Source organism: Girardinichthys multiradiatus, chromosome 14 (genome assembly GCF_021462225.1).
Source record: "Girardinichthys multiradiatus isolate DD_20200921_A chromosome 14, DD_fGirMul_XY1, whole genome shotgun sequence".
NCBI classification, from domain to species: domain Eukaryota; kingdom Metazoa; phylum Chordata; class Actinopteri; order Cyprinodontiformes; family Goodeidae; genus Girardinichthys; species Girardinichthys multiradiatus.
In genome coordinates, this window is record NC_061807.1 from 22249506 (window position 1) to 22266547 (window position 17042).

At 40.1% G+C, this 17042-nt stretch overlaps 1 protein-coding gene across 5 annotated transcripts in view; it reads left to right on the top strand.

Moving 5' to 3' along the window:
- ppargc1a (peroxisome proliferator-activated receptor gamma, coactivator 1 alpha) overlaps nucleotides 1–15647 on the top strand; it is a 52731-nt gene extending 37084 nt beyond the window's left edge. For all 5 annotated transcript variants that reach the window (XM_047385980.1, XM_047385981.1, XM_047385983.1 and 2 more), the window contains 5 exons: nucleotides 2728–2820; nucleotides 3876–3996; nucleotides 5989–6110; nucleotides 6435–6586; nucleotides 12775–15647. In XM_047385980.1, the coding sequence (XP_047241936.1) occupies nucleotides 2728–2820; nucleotides 3876–3996; nucleotides 5989–6110; nucleotides 6435–6586; nucleotides 12775–12878 (592 nt within the window). In that variant the 3' untranslated portion in view covers nucleotides 12879–15647. The remainder of the gene's footprint in view (nucleotides 1–2727; nucleotides 2821–3875; nucleotides 3997–5988; nucleotides 6111–6434; nucleotides 6587–12774) is intronic.
- Nucleotides 15648–17042: the final 1395 nt, after the last annotated feature.

Below are 17042 nucleotides of genomic sequence, written 5' to 3' on the forward strand. Positions count from 1 at the left end.
CACCAACAATGTACCATGGAGTCTGATTCTGTGGGTGGCGCATGGCTAATAAAAAATAATATCATCTGCAATCCTGATATTAAAATTGGATCAGATTGGTCATAACTCCACTATAAAGTGTTTTACTCCTGTCTGGGGACATTTTCTAGTGTCAGGCCACTGATGATGCAAGTTTTGTGTTGACTGAACGTGTTTAGTTTTTCAATAAATTATTTAGCTCCTTAGCCGAGATATAAAACCAGGTTCTGACCACCAGTTTAATTTCATGACATACAGCTCTTTGGTGCCCAGGAGGCTTCAAATGGAAAAAAATAATAATAAAAATAAGTCCACACAAACAAACATTTTTACCTGACCCTCAGATGTCCCGGTTAAATAGTGCTTTTTGAGAGTAGGTGGTCTGGCTTAGCAGTGCAACACCGTCCCTGTCGCCTATCCAAGCTGGTGCAAGGCAAGACAGACCTTAAAGACTCTTAATCAGGATTTGTTGAGGGTAGAAATTTTAATGGCCTGTTTAGCATCAGGAAAACCTTGAACTCACGCCTTTTTTAAATCTCTGCTCCATCTTTGAAGAAAATAAGTTGCTTTTATTCCCCCATCCCATCTGAATGAGTCATTAGTGGCTCCCTCCTGCTTTTATCCTTAAACGGATTCCAACCATCTTGTCTACTGGTGTCACACTAACCAACTTAATCCCTTATAGCAGGCAACTCTTAGATGTGATCAGAACATGAAAGGTGCTCTGGACCTTTGAGCAGAATGGGTTTTCATCTCTAGGCAGATAATTTTATTTGATTGTGTCTCGTATACACACCCTTCTTACACATTGACTCCCCCTGCTCCCATTTTCCATGAATTTATTTTTATTATTGTTTCCTTTTCCCGTCTGATGCCAGGTCTACTGTTTCAAGAAGCAGCTGTTGTTTTTACTGCGTGGCAAAAACCTTCCTCTTTTACATCATCATAGATAAAAGCCAAATCCAGTCTGGGGGAATATAGTCTCAAAATCCTCTCTCAGAAGAGAGTCTTGTCATCCTTACCCTCTGCGAGAACTAAGTTACCCATGTTTCTCTTTGATCAATGGCAGGGGAGACTTTTATGTTGTTTTTTTGGTACAAAAGCAGATGCAGAAACTTGTGATTGAGAATAATATGAATAAATTGAGATTGTCAGCAGTGCTTCATTGAGTAGCTCACAGTGCCGGACTCTGCTGCAGTGACTCACTTTGTTTGCATGATTACCGAAAGGTCAGTTTACTTCGCGGAGCCATTAGAATCACTTTATCTTGTTCAGGCCCGCGCTCTTCATTCTACACCAACTGGCTTGTAAATTATACTGTAATACGCTCGAGGCTTTCGATCAAAATCTGACACAGAAAGGATTGGAGTTTAAAAAAACAGCCAAATAACAGTAGAAAAACTGTGCCCTTGCATTAGTGTTTATTGTTTTACTGTGTCCTCCAGATTTATTGACAATCTAAGCTAAAGAGTCAGTGAGATCTGGTCATCGTCCAGCCTTGTTTTCTTCCCCAACTCTTGTTATTTTGAACCTTTTAATGATTTCTCTGATTGTAGGTATTTGTAAGTTTAGATTGGTAACTATTTTCTTGACACCACTTCCTCAACTTGAAAAATCAATACACATCTTACTTAAATGCCATGTGCTCATACTTCTGTTTAACCTTGTACGTTGGGCCTTATGTAATGCAGAAAACAAGGACGGTAAGAAATAAATCCACTTTGAAACCTGGAATGTCACAGTATTTGGTAGTTTCTGGATTTGACTGAACAAATCTGAGGTTTCCCCACATTCAGTGTACCCTCTGCTTTGATGTCCATGCAAAATTTCTAGTAAAGTTGTTTTGCATTGGTCGCTGTTGCGTCCTGTCTGTCTCAGTGTTTGGCATGACCTGCTCAGACAGGGCTTATCTCTACTTTTAACACCGACAGCCATGTAGAAGAGATGTAAGCACAGCGCAGCACACCAGTATAACTACAAATAATGAATCATACTGTTAAATGCAAAGCACTTAGTTTATGAAGTAGGAGAACAACGCTACCTGTAGGTTCTAAAAGCACAAAGGAAAAATCTTCAGCTGAATTGAGTGGCCCACTTTCTGAAGAAATTGTAGCTGTATGTGCAGGTCAGACCGCACTTTAGAATATAAATGAAAGTTATGCATGTCCTGTTAGAACATTATAGAATTATAACAATACAGAATAATATAGGAACTGATATAAGTAGAGGGTGCTGTAACTTGTTTTGACTAACCTTCTCTTTGAAGAAGCATACCTTTGCGTCCCAAACTTCTCCCTTTCTATTATTTAGCTGTTCCTCCTTCAGGAACACTTCAATAATTGAGCACCAGGAGCTCAAGGAGAGAAGGCTGAGAAACTCCACAGTCAGGCCACCAGGGTCTAAACTACTGACCAGAACCTCATACAACATAGATAGTAGGCACATGTCTGAGCCAGCTCAGGTGTACAAAAAAAAAAAATGGAATCAGCAATAAATGATTGACATTTAATGTGGTCATGAGTTACATGAAGACTAAGTGGTGTTTTAAATAGAGTTCAAAGCAAATGAAACATTTCGAGGCTGGCATGATTGAATCGATGCAGATGTCAAAGCTTTATAGAAGTCAGCAGCTCTTATTTTAATAGACAGTAATGTTTTTTAGTAGAAAGAAATGTGGTGTTTACCTCTTTTCTCTGGCTTTCCCTCCAGGTCTCATCATAGCTCTGATCTAAGTGCTGTCCGCTCCAGAATCCATAAAAGCCCCCACCCTCAGTCTCGGTCTCCACACAGCCGCAGGCAAAGGTACTTGTTTAAAATTAATTATATAGTCCTATTGTTTAAAAAACATTTTAACCTTAGCTTAGTTGTTTGGTTTAAGTAAGAAAAAATGTTTATTGTGCGCATATTTCCTGGGAAAATCTCTAGGTAGTAAAATAATTATTTTCCTGCCAGCAACTCGTATCTGTTCTGTGCATTTAGAGTGCACATACTGCACTAACACTCAATCTCCACAATAAGACATGGTGGTGGAAGCATCATACTGCGGAGATACTTTTCTTTAGCAGGGAAGGGGAAGTTGGTCAAAGTTGAAAATGTATGTTCTCTGTCTAATCTGACTGAACGTAAACTATTTTGCAAAGAATAATGCTTATGGTGCAAAGCTGGTAGAGGAATACCCTAAAAGACCCAAAGCTGTTACCGCAGTGAAAGTATTGACTTCTAAGGGTTTAATACAACTGCCTTGTGCCTTAAGATGTTCAGATCATACCGGTGCACATTCATGCTACCCTTATTAGTATATCCTCCCAGCTTTTTGCTGACACATTTCCAACTAAGTGCAGTTGTAGTTTGCCGAGAACCACTGCAGAGGGTTAGGAATTCATATGCAGGCTCAGAACTGATTTGGCACCCACGTCCCTAATGACACCTGACAAGTCCAAGAGCCGCTTATGAGTGGAAATCGTAGTGGACACGTCTTGTATTAGTCTGGAGTGGTTGGGAGAAAGCAGTGCTTTCCCTCTTGATGAAACCCTAACTAAGCAGAAAGTAATGACATGTGAAGTTGTGCTGACAGCTGCAGCTACCTGGGTCCCCGATTGCGCTGCTCGCCCTGTGCTCCCGCGGGCCCATCCTGTAGAGGCTTTGGCTTCTCAGCCACAGTAAAAAGACATCTTCATAATATGTCCGTCCCCTTCTTTTTGCGACAAACATCTCCGCCATTGGCATATGTGTCCTTGGCAGAAACTGGCGATTGTTGCTCATAAGCATGGACAGGAACGCCGCTGTTTACGTAGAGGAGAACAAGGGGGAGGACAGTGATCGATGGATGTCACACGCATCTTTTTTCTCCTGGACAGGTACGACAGCTATGAGGAGTACCAGCACGAGAGGCTTAAGAGGGAGGAGTACCGCCTGGATTATGAGAAGCGGGAGTTTGAAAGGGCCGAGCAGAGGGAGAAGCAAAGGCAAAAAGCAATAGTGAGTCAACTGACACATCCAAAGTCACATATCCTGGTTTTATTGAAGCTTGACTTGACTTCATCTTTCTGCAACAACATTGATAAAAGAGCACATGTAATGAGTACTGTGGCACAGCCCACAGACACACATTACTGAGGATAAGACAGCCTCCAGCTCTGTGCTATGTGCCAGAGCATCTCTCTACTGAAAAGAATACATTCAAACTGAGTTTCTGAATGATTCAGGCGACAGCCCCTTCCTCTTTATCTCTGGGTTGCGTATTTTTAACATCTCTGTTGTCTGGAAACACTGTCGACTTCTATTAATCACACCACGGGGCACGATGTGAAAATAGCAGCGAGAATAGGAGGAGATATTAAAAATAAAGGAAACTGTCCACTGATTTCTTAAGATCCTTCCCATTTTTTTGTGTGTATCTATTTCACAATTCATCACGATTCAGTGAACATCGCATTTCTCCCTTATCTACCCCTCTCTTCTTGTCTCAGTGGGGAATTATTCATCTTTCCAGTAGGCTGACACAGCTACCACCCATTGATAAAACCCACATTAAAATGATACAGTAACACAAGCTCGGGCTTAGCGTGCTCAGCGTTTTTTCAGCATTGGAGAGACAAACAGTCACGAAACCGTCAAGCTCAGCCTGTCAAAGACGGTTTGGGTGGCCGGAGATGAAAAAAGTGTCTCTAAGAGTCTATCCCACTTGTTCTGCCTTTGCCTGCTAGAAAGACGTGCACACACACTTATACACTTATATATATATATATATGTATATATATATATATATATATATATATATACATATAAAACACAAGCAGCCCACAGGGTGCCATCGCCATCACAGAAAGACCAACTATTCATCAGCTGCCAGCAACAAACCTCCTAATTCAGCAAATGCTTGTTTTTAGTCTCAAACTAAGCATTAAACATTGTGGAGAAAACAGGACCCTTATTTGTAGTTAATTAGTATAAAAGGTCAACTTTGGGTTTAATATGATGATTTGCATATATGTTTCTGTGTTAAATATTGCAACAGGACTCCCCTCAGTAATGGCAAATATATAAATAAATCATACGACTAATGGACTATAGGAATTAACTGATTAGGAAATGCAAACTAAAACTGATTAAAATTAATCAAAGGCAGTAACTGCTGCCTGTTGCAGTTTGTTCCTAAATTACTCTAGTTGACCCCCTCCGCACACTCCACAGTTCAGGGAAATCTCTGTTTGTACCAATCTATGGCCACTTTTCCTTTGATTGGCTCTGATCAATGCATCAAAACTTAAAAACTTCCCTTCTTTGCAGTCTGGAGTTATGTCTCTTAAATTAGAAAATCATTGAAAAGTTAATGTGTTTTTGTAATTCAATTCAAAGCATGAAACTCATCATATAGACTGATTTGGAATTGCTTAAAAATCTAAATTGGCAGCTCAGATCTGAAAGAAAAAAGGAAATTTATATTTGCTCACAAAAAGATAGTTTTGATGCTTCCTTTTAACTTTAGTACAAATATGTTTGTAATAGTAAAAGCCTTCCAGTAAAAAACAAAAATGAATTTCTGTGTGTTCTAACAAAGCTGGCTTTTCTGATGTATGACTCAGTCACCCTGTGGCTTTATTTTTAGACTCACCAAAAGAGGAACCAAGCCCAAAACATAAGACACGGCATCATTTGATAAAAATCATTCTGCCTCGGTTTGATGAGTTGTGGAGAGAAAAGAGAAATTGTAGTGTCAAGGTAGATTGAAGGGGCTTCCGAACTGCTACTCCCATCAGATAAGGTAGCAAACAGACAGACGGAGAGGGGGAACGAAAAAAGGGGCCCAGAGTCAACTGCGGTATCCACAGGAGTGATCAAGACCAATTCATTTAAGCCCGGTGAAGAAAGAGAAGGGGGAAATAGAAAAAAATAGTTCCCCTCCCTTCAGCACCTCCACCATCTTTTAATCTCTTTGCACCGGCTCTGTCTTTTTGTTTTAACGAGCAGGAAGAGAGACGGGTGGTGTACGTGGGGCGACTGAGGTCCGGCTGCAGCCGATCAGAGCTGAAGCGCCGCTTTGAAGTCTTTGGGGAAATTGAAGAATGTGCAGTGAACCTGAGGGATGATGGGTAAGGCTCCAGGATTTTCCCCTTCACGTGGGTTTGCATCTTAACAGTAGTCTGGCATTAGTTTTGGCTGAATGGGTGACATTTATTGTTGAGTTCCTAAAAAAACTTAATCGCTCAGTTGCATTCCTAAACTTAATTGCAAGGGACACAGACAGAGCTTTGCAATACCAGCGTTTCTCCTGACTCATCTTTGTACCAAAGAAACACCTTTATTGATTCTCTTTTGCATATAAATAGCATGATCGTCATCTAAGACAAGGCCCTCTGTGGAGTCATTCCTCCTACGGCAACGTCTGACATTGCCTTTTTCTGTTGTTCGAACAGGGACAATTTTGGCTTCATCATGTACCGCTACACCTGTGACGCCTTTGCCGCCCTTGAGAATGGACACACCCTACGCAGGTTGAATGAGCCTCAGTTCGAGTTGTGTTTCGACGGACAAAAGCAGCTTGGCAAATCACAATACGCAGACTTGGGTGAGTGCAGCATTTTTGGGGTATCTGCAGCCAGCTATGCAGCCTGTTTGTTCATCTGGACGGGTGTCAGTAAAATAACAAGTACAGTCAAATTAAAAGGTTTAAGCACCCCTGATAATTTTAATTATTTTTATTTTTAAATATTTGGCGTTTGGATCAGCTTTTTCAGTTTCATATGTCAAATAACTGATGGGCAATGATTTAGTAGTGAAATGAGGTTTATTGGATTAACAAAAAAAGCGCAATATACAATATGCATACATTTGTCATTTTATTGATATGAATACCTTTAACTACTTAGCAGTGATTTATTGAAACACAAAACTGGTTTGGTAAGCTTATTAAGCCTTGAACGCCATAGACAGGTGTTTTCAATTATGAGAAAAGTACTTCAGGTGGCCAATTTGTTCTCCTCTTTGCATCTCTTCTGAAGAGTGCCAACATGGGGGCCTCAAAACAACTCTCAAATGACCTAAAAACAAAGATTGTTTACAAAAAGCAATCTCAGAGATGTCAGCTGTCAGTTTCCACTGTGAGAAACATAATAATGAAAAGGAACATGCACAGTCCTTGATAAGGTCAGAATTGCAGACCAAGAAAAATATCAGAGAAGAAGGATGATGGGAACAGACAACAAACAGACCACCTCCAAAGACCTACAACATCATCTTGCTGCAGATGGTTTCACTTTGCATCGTTCAACAATTCTGCAAACTTGCACAAGGAGAAGCTATACGGGAGAGTGATGCGGCAGAAGCCTTTTCTGCACACACACCACAAACAGAGTGGCGTGAGGTCTGCAAAAGCACAATTGGACAAGCTAGCTTCATTTTACAATAAGGTGCTGTGGACAGATGTAACAAAGATTGAGTAGTTTGGTCATAACAAGGGGCGTTATGCATGGCGGCAAAAGAACACAGCATTCCAAAAGAAACACCTTCTGCCCACTGAAAATTTGGTGGAGGTCCCATCATGCTTTGGGGCTGTGTGGCCGATGCCGGTACTGGGAATCTTGTTAAAGTTTAGGGCCGCATAAATAACTCAAGGAGATGGGTTCCAGAGCCCATGTGGTGCGTGGAGGTGAGCCCGACTAGTCCTAGTGGATGTCTCTCGACCTCCCGTACAAGCTCAGACTCCTTCCCCCCCTGTGAGGTGACATTCCATGTCCCTAGAGGCAGCATAAGCATCCGGGGATCAGGCCGCCGAGGTCTCCACCTTTGTCTGCCATCCAATCCGCTTTGCACCGGTCCCTCACGGTTCCCCCTGCATGTTTGCCATGGGAGACCCTATCAGGGGCATTTAAGCCCCAGACAACATAGCCTCTAGGATCATTTGGGCACTCAAAGGTGACAGTTCAAGGAGGGGATTGAGAAATCCTGGAAAAGGGTGGCTTGTCCACTTCAGGTTGAAGGGGAGTTCCTGCTTCAAGTGGAGGAGTTTAAGTATCTCGGGGTCTTGTTCACGAGTGAGGGAAGAATGGAGTGGGAGATCAACAGATGGATCGGTACGGCTGCCGCAGTAATGAGGGCGCTGTGCCGGTCCGTTGTGGTGAAGAGAGAGCTGAGCCAAAAAGCAAAGCTCTCAATTTACCGGTCGGTCTACGTTCCTACCCTCACCTATGGCCATGAACTTTGGGTCATGACCGAAAGAACAAGATCCCGGATAAAAGCGGCTGAAATGAGCTTCCTCCGTAGGGTGGCCGGGCACTCCCTTAGAGATAGGGTGAGGGGCTCGGCCATCCGGGAGGGGCTCGGAGTAGAGCCGCTGCTCCTCCACATCGAGAGGAGCCAGTTGAGGTGGCTTGGGCATCTATACCGGATGCCTCCTGGACGCCTTCCTTGGGAGGTGTTCCAGGCACGTCCCACCGGGAGGAGGCCCAGGGGACGGCCCAGGACACGCTGGAGGGACTATGTCTCTCAGCTGGCCTGGGAACGCCTTGGGCTCCCCCCGGAGGAGCTGGAGGAGGTGTCTGGGGAGAGGGACGTCTGGGCGTCTCTGCTGAATCTGTTGCCCCTGAGACCCGGTCCCGGATGAAGCTGAAGACGACAAGTACGAGTACGAGTGAATAACTCAATATCAGCAGGTTCTTGAGAATATTGTTCAAGAATTAGTCACATAGTTCAAGTTACGCCGGGGATGGATTTTTCAACAAGACGACGGCCCAAAACATTGCTCTAAATCTACTTAGTCATTCATGCAGAGGAACAAGTACAATGTTTTGCAATGGATGGCCATCCCAGTCCATAGACCTGAATATCATTGAACATCTGTGGGATGATTTAAAACAGGCTGCCACGCTCAGTGACCATAAAACATAACTGAACTGGAAATGTTTAGTAAGGAGGAATGGTCCAAAATACCTTCATCTAGGATCCATACACTCATTAGAAGCTATAGGAAGTGTCTAGAGGCTGTTATTTTTGCAACAGGAGGATCTACTAAATATTGATTTATTTATTTTTTTGTAGGGGTGCCCAAATGTATGCACCTGTCAAATTTTGTTTTCATGCATATTGCACATTTTCTGTCGATCCAATAAACCTCATTTCACTACTGAAATATTACTGTATCCTTCAGTTATTTGATATATCATACTAAATTAGCTGAGCCAAAAAGCCAAAGATTTAAAAATAAAAATAAATAAAATGATCAGGGGGGGCCCAAACCCTTTCATATGTCTGTAAAGTAACGAGGTAAAGGGTTAAATAATAATTAAATAATGCTTCCAAATCCAAGCATACCACTCCCTGCGCAGCTCTGAACCTGTCCACAAGGCATTCAAGGCTTAAAATTGTAAAGTGAGGGCGAAGGTCAGTCTGGGAACATGCCAAGAATGGAGCACCATCTCCTCCCTGCTTGTAGCTGTGGTATCTTAAGGAAATTGAGGCATGCTCCATCCCTCACTCAGAGATGGGATGCATGCTTCTGCTTTCTTGACGTTAGAGAGCAAAGATTGCACCTAAAAGCATTGGTGGCTTCTAGCACTGATAGATGCGCAAACATGGGCATCCCTTTAGGACTTTCAAAGAGTCAAATTAAGGGGAAAGTATTGAAGTAAAAGAAACACTATAAAAGAGCTGAGGTGAAAAGGATGGATGTAAGAGAAGGTCTCAGCAGTTTTCAAGTCCACCTGTTTTCCACCGTTGGAGGTAAGAGCCTTGATACGGCTGTTCATTTACGCAGCCACTCCAGCAGCGAGCTACTTCTGCCTACGCACACCCTACCTCCTTTACTGGCTGTGTGGGACTCATGGCAGACAGCAGTATAGAAATATTCATCTAACTCCCTGGGGTAAACATATCCAAACACTCAAACACAGATTCAACCGGAATGGATATAGAAGGTTGACTGATGCATTTGATGACACATTTGATAAATAATGCAAGCAATCAGTGAAATCAAGGCTTTCTTTTTCCCTCTAGCATGTTGCCCTACTTTTGACATGTGAAAAAAGTCAAGTTGTCTCTTGTTCCTCTGATGGTTCTGCAGCAACTAAAGATGGTGTTATACTATTGAAACCAGACATTTACATACACAGTGTAGAAGGTCACGTAACCTTTGCTCTCACATTAATGATGATGATGTCTTCAGCACACATTCTGACATGTTCTTTAGCTATTGTTCAGGTCTTGATAAACACATTTCACACTAAAACGTTCCTCTCTGGGAAATAGAAGGTGTCTCCTACCTGAACAGTGTAGTGACTGACACATTGTCATGCTGTTTATTCTTTGCTAAAATGGTGTGCACAGAGAAATTTGACAGATTTAGACCTCTGGAAATTGTACCCAAGGATGATCCAAGCATGTGGAGGTCCACAGTCCTCTTCCCGATATTTAAGGTGATTTTTCCAGAATGTCACACAAGGAAGCAGTGTGTTTAACATTCCATCCTCTGATATGCCTCCATTTAATTGATATGTTCTAAATTAGGATATCAGAAGCTTACAAAGCCATGATGACGTCATCGGGGCTTTCCTTAACAGTTTAAGGAAATAGTATTCATAGTCTATGTAAACTTCTAACTTTGAAGAAAATTCAAAAAAATTATCTGTTTCATTATTCTGGCATTTAGCAAACAGAAATTTTTTTGTAATAATAACAGGTTATAAAACAGGAACGGTTTAGCCTGTTTTATTGTCAGACACTGAGAAAATTGTTCTTTTTATTCAGCTTACCTAAATATCTGGTTTCAGCCTTATCTGAAACGTGACCTGCTATTTTAGGTGTTTGCACAAAAAGACCATCCCTTTTATTTGACGATGAAATCTAAGATAGGTATTGACATTTTAGTAGCAACACACGAGGGCAGAAATCTAAATTGCAATGCTTCAAGACAGTCAATAGGTCACTGAGAAAAGAAGAAAAGAAGCATTTTTCTAAATAAATGGTTCCCAGCCATTAGTCTTTTTTAAAGAGAACATGACAAACAGAAACAGCTGCTTATCCCAAAGCCTTAAGGACAGGCATTATGCTGAAATTGACTAATCAGTCTACTCAAATGGCCTTCATTCAACTGCTTCATTGTCAAGAACAGACTATTTTCGTCTGCCCATATTGATGGCACATGGTTAAAAGATTGAGAGGAGCGTTTTCTAATACTGTGGTATCCAAACTTCTTCCCATTAATTTTTTTTTGTCTTTGCGACAGTGTCCATTAGTGTTTAGTTGAGCACTTGGATATTTTTCATCCCTCAAGGTGTGTGGTGAGACACAATTCAGCCCTCGGCCAATGCATTAGATCAAGTCTGGTGTCTTGTAGCTGCCACGGTCATTCCCATTTCTCAAAGCTTGCCGAGTGTGCTGCTGGGCCCTGTAGGGGCCCCATTTATGAAGCTGTCTGTTGGGTCAGATAAGATCCTCTTTATATATTATCAGGTCGATCAAGATAAACAGGACATACAGGAGACCGGCGGAGGGAGGGACGCAGTTTAATACTGCTGCCTCAGTCCAATGTTCCAGGCTTTTTGACTAGATATTCAACATGTGTTCTGCTTTTCAACATATTTATAAGTGAAGCAACTGTGACAAGTGAGTTTTCATATAAAACAAAGAACAAACAGCTGCATTTTTCTACCTGAGCTTTTGCTAACTGACCTTTCTTAATTTCTTTATACCTTCTTTTGCTCCTGACCCATTTCAAGGTTTTCATTAAACATTTTATCTTTTTCACCAATTTTTAGTCCAGTCTTTTTTATGACCATAGTAGTAGATTTTAGTAAGGATTTATCTGCCACGGGTAGTTTTACACCGATCCTGTGTTGATTCGTACCCGCACTGGGGACATGTCATACCTGCTTTTATCGGCTTTTATAATTTAAAGTCACTTTTTATAATCTGCTCTTGATCAACTGTAAGAAAATGTAGTTATTTGATTTCAATAAAAGAAAAACTACCGGTAGGAGGCTGTTCAGAGTTGTTTGATGGGATCAGGGATCATAATTGCCACATTTCAAAAGTCGACTGCTCTAAATGTGGATCAGAACCACAATAAGAGAAAACATCTTTTTTTGCAGAGGGGACCAAAACTGAATCCTTTACCCTGACCAATGGATATTGGGATATGATAATCTAATAAATATTAACAGTAGGAATGCATTCATATTTCTTTCATTTGGGTAAGTGGTCAAAATCAGTCATATTCTGTAAGTTAGCTCTAATCTGTGGAAGCAGGGTGTAATACAAAATTTTTAGAAAATAATATTTGTTTATGTGAGCATTTTTAAGGTTATTACTCTCAACAATTAATCAAAATACTAAACTACAGAGAAAAATAAACTAATAAAATATGTAGAGTTAATCACATGGATGGGAAATTGTTTGTTTGTGGTTAAAACATGGAAAGAGGAAGGGACAAAAGGTGTGGTTGACCCTGAGCTGTATGTCTTTAAAATAAATTAGAAAAGTGCATAAGCAGAGGACTGGTCTGAGCCTTTAGGCCAGATAGAGTTGTAGTAGGTTGGTCATTAACCTGCAATTTAGTAAGGTTTTCATCTTACTGTTTAATATTTTGTGGAAGTTTGGCACTGCTTCAGTTCCTATAATGCCAAGGACAGGGGAATAATAAGATGCTAGCTCAACTCAATAAAAACTTTGTCGGATGAAGGCTCAAAACTAAAGGTGAATTGTTAGTTTCACTCTTCTACTTAACATTAACCGCAACCTTTCTTCTTGCCCCCTCCTTTTCAGACTCCCATTCAGACGACTTTGATCCAACTTCCACAAAAAGCAAGTATGACTCCATGGATTTTGACAGTTTGCTGAGAGAAGCCCAGTGCAGCCTGAAAAGGTAACCAGCTCAGTGGAGCCAGATGTCTGTGTCACAAAGAGGAACTTCTTATACCTCAACATTGTTTCTCTCCCCTTCGACGACGAGACCACCAGAAGTTTGATGCTCTGTCAAAGTGCACCTGAGAATAAGTCTATAGACCTATATCGATATAAATGAATATATTAAAAATAAAAGTTTACATGAACATAGCTGCTGAAGAGCTGGGAAGAAACATTTCACCCTGGGAAAGCCAGTGAACTCTCTCAGTTGGATGCACTCTACTGCTGTAAAACCAGTTGAAAGAAGAAAAAAAATTTTTGATTTCCTTTTCTTCAAGCACTACAATACCCACAATTCATTTTTTCTAAAGAAGTATAAACATGCAGTTTGTTGAGCCAGATTTGTTTCTTTTACTATTGATTTTTTTTCTCTTTACTCTTTTAAATCTGGCATTTTGGATCTGGTGTTACATTACAAAGAGAAGTGTGAGGGAAATAATTCTTGAAGGTAAAAATCAGAAAGTAACATTGTTGTCTACATTTGAAAGGAGAAATGTAGCTGTGTATTTACAAAAGCTATAAAAAAAGACTATTTTTATTTTATGTACATACATATCAGAGTTCTTTATTTGTTACAGCTATGCACTGTAAAACGCAGCCTTTTTTTTAAAAAAGAAGAGAAATTTTCTTAATTCAGAATGTTGATCTGTAGTAATTACAATACTGTAAAACATATTGTACACCTACATGAAGTTTAGAAGACATGACATGATTGTAAAAAAGAAAAAAGTTAAATAGACATGTCTGATTGCTCATTTTGTGAGAGCATGTGAACAAATGTTCTTTTTTTAAGTTCTTTTGTTTTGGGGGGGAAAAAATGCGAACCATGTATAGTTTTATGTGTTTATAAAGTTTGTCAATCAGTGTTTTTGCTTAAAACAACCAGTTTAAATTACATTTTATGGTGTTTTATTCATGATTGTTCCACATTTTTAATCATCACTTACATGACATATTTGGGTTTTTTTGTTGTTAAAGGCTCTTTGATTACCATCAATAAGAGAGAAAACAGTCAATCAGCACAGATATATTTATGTATTTATTTTAATATTTGAATCAAAGGATATTTATGGACTCCATTTTACAATGGCGTACCTCATAATTGTTTGGTTTCCTATTTATGTCTCTTGTCAATTGATTTGTGTTATTTAACTTGCAATCACTAGACAGGGTGTACAATGAATAACTTTGGTGGAGATGTTATTACCTTCTATGCCTTCCGAAACAATCAAGCTGTTCAGTCCGAGAGTCAGGCCCCTCATTCTTCTCCAGCATCTACTTTGTTTTGTTTGCTTGTTTTCACTAAGTTACAGATAACATAAAGCAATAAAAATGATTTTGCAGGAATTTTGTTGTGAAAACTGAAATATTGCCATCATCACTCCGCTCATGCTTGATTATGTGAATGCTAAACTAAAGTTTACAATTTTACTTTACCTGAATTTTATAAAGATCTTGTATTTGATGTGAAACATGTATACCACTGATATTATTCACTCTAATAAAAAGATGATAAAGGATAGTGCCGATTATGATAAAAATTAAAGAAAAGAGCAATAAATTATAATTTATTTTTTTTTGTATTTTAGCTCCTGATGTTGTGAGATTTTTTGGACTTTGACCCATTACCCAGTCGCTGGTATAGTTAGGACTCTTCCACTACCCCGCCCCCCTCCTCTTCAACATGTAGCTGAGTCTCTGTGATTGTGACACACGCATTACCTTGTGACATCTGTGCAAACGTGACCGACTCTTTAACTCCACCCCATGTGTGTAAAAACGTGCCCAGTCAACACTGATTGTTGTATGTTGCATGGTTATTTCAGGACAGCGGCTGGTTTAAGGCCTAAACGTCTTTAAATACTTTCCTGTCAGCTGTCTGAACTGGCAGATTTTTAAAAATGTTCTAAAAGCCAAAAGAAACTCTATTTAACATGCTGCTACCCCATTAACTCAACCCTCCTTTCTCCAAGTCCAGATATCACAGCGCTGTCAACATGACATGAAAGGTAACCTTGCAGTTTCTGGTTCAATTAATATCTTGTTTTTAGCGTGAGCCAAGTAATGAGAGAACCAGCTATAAAAGCTTAGCTGATCATAGAGTTTGACTGCAGAGGCAAGAAACGGCTAATTTTTTTGATGCAAGAAGGCCAAAATTGATTGAAGGATGTAAAAAAAAATCCCTTTACCTTTTTTATGATAATGTTAAACTTTTTTTTGCTGTATGTATAGCGTTTGGGTAATGGTGTCGTGTCCCATTTCATAGATGTGGCTTTAATCATTGTAATAAAAAAAGTAAAAAGGCTTTGTAAATTGCTTAGATTAGCAATATAATATAACACCACCAGGTTCAAATTTAAACTTTGGCGGGCTTTTTAATAATAGGAGCTGTTGAGTTTGTTGCCACTGCTTAAACATTTGTTTTGTAATCATGTTTCTTCTGGAAGGACGATAATGTTCATTGGTAAGTGTGTGTGTGTGTGTGTGTGTGTGTGTGTGTGTGTGTGTGTGTAAAAGTGTGATTGAAGGTATGTTTGTGTGCGTTTTCTGGGAAAGGGTTAGGGGTTGTCGCTACCTGTTTGTGTCCTATTCACGTTGCCTTCTGCCAAGTCCTTACCAATGCCTTTGTGGTTCTACCTATTGTACGACTTTCTTGTGACTTTTATTTTTTATGTGCAATTCTCATTAGCCTCACCATGCCAATAAAGGGAAAATGTGTTTGAAAAACTGTCCATCTGTGAATGTGTTGGCTGATATCTTTATTCTGTTGATGCCATAATGTTCTTTTGATTGTATTAGAAACACTTCAATCCAGTTTTGTGCTTGCTTTGTTTTTGAGGGGGGTGGGCAGGTTGTGAACTGATGGCCGTATGTAACATTTGCAGATATTGATATTTTGCTTTATAGAATGCTCTTACTTTACATTTACATCTTGGTTTTGGACAGTGTTGTATATGCTAAGATGAAAATAATCAAGGAGGCAATATCAAATTTTACTGCTGTGATGTCTGCCTAAATCTCCAGTTGTGTTGACATCTAGAAGATCCAAAATACAGTTAAAACAAAAATATGTTATCAAATGATTATTCCATTCATTAAGGTTAAACATCTGTCTAAACCAACCTGGTTTGAAAATGTATTCACTTCCCTTGGCTTTTTACCATATTTTGTTACATTCCAGCCTGTAGTTTAAATATATTTAATATTTTCTTTATATGATAGGTCTGCACAAAATAGTGTCAGTTGGTGAAGTAAAATGAGGAAAAATATATACAAACATTTTTTTTTATGGATAAACTGAAAAATCACATGTACATATGTATCCTCTCCCTTTGCTATGAAGCCCCCAAAAGGTTCTGGTGCAACCATTTATCCTCAAAAGTCACATAATTAGTAAAATGAAGTCCACCTGTGTCCACAAGTGTCATATGATCTGTCAGCATAAACACACCTTTTCTGAAAGGCCCCGGAGGCTGCAACACCACTAGAGCAATCAGCTATCCACACAAGTCAGGAACAAAGTTGTTGAGAAATACAAGTCAGGGAGGGGTATAAAAAATATTCAAATCTTTGAGGTTTTCCTGGAGCACCATCAAATCCATTATCTTGGCACATGGTACCACAACAAACCTGCCAAGAGAGGGCCACCCACCAAAACTCCCAGACCGGGTAAAGAGGGCATTTTTCAGAAAGGCAGCAAATAGACCAAAAGTAATCCTGAAGATCTTGTGCTTACAAAATCTTGCAATAATAAAACACCATAATATTCATTTTTCTCTTTTTTTATGACTCTTATATGTGAAGGTGGGTCTTTTAAGGTTAACACCAGTGCTGCACAATGCCAGTGCGGCCCAAGTCATTAGGGCCATTGGAGTACACCTCACCATAGCGATGCAACAGGCTACTAAGTCCACAGAGCTCCTCTTCCCCCACCGTCTGCACTGGCTGAAGCACTCCAGCCACTGCCCCCTTCTTTACCTTCACAGGGATTTTGCCAGGGTTGAGAATCTGGATGGGATGGCAGGCTGACTGCTGCTGCCGAATAACAGCATGATCCACTGGTAAGTGATGCTTTTTAATGAAGGCTTTGGCAGGGCTTAACATGAAAGCCTGGCTGGCAGCTTAGC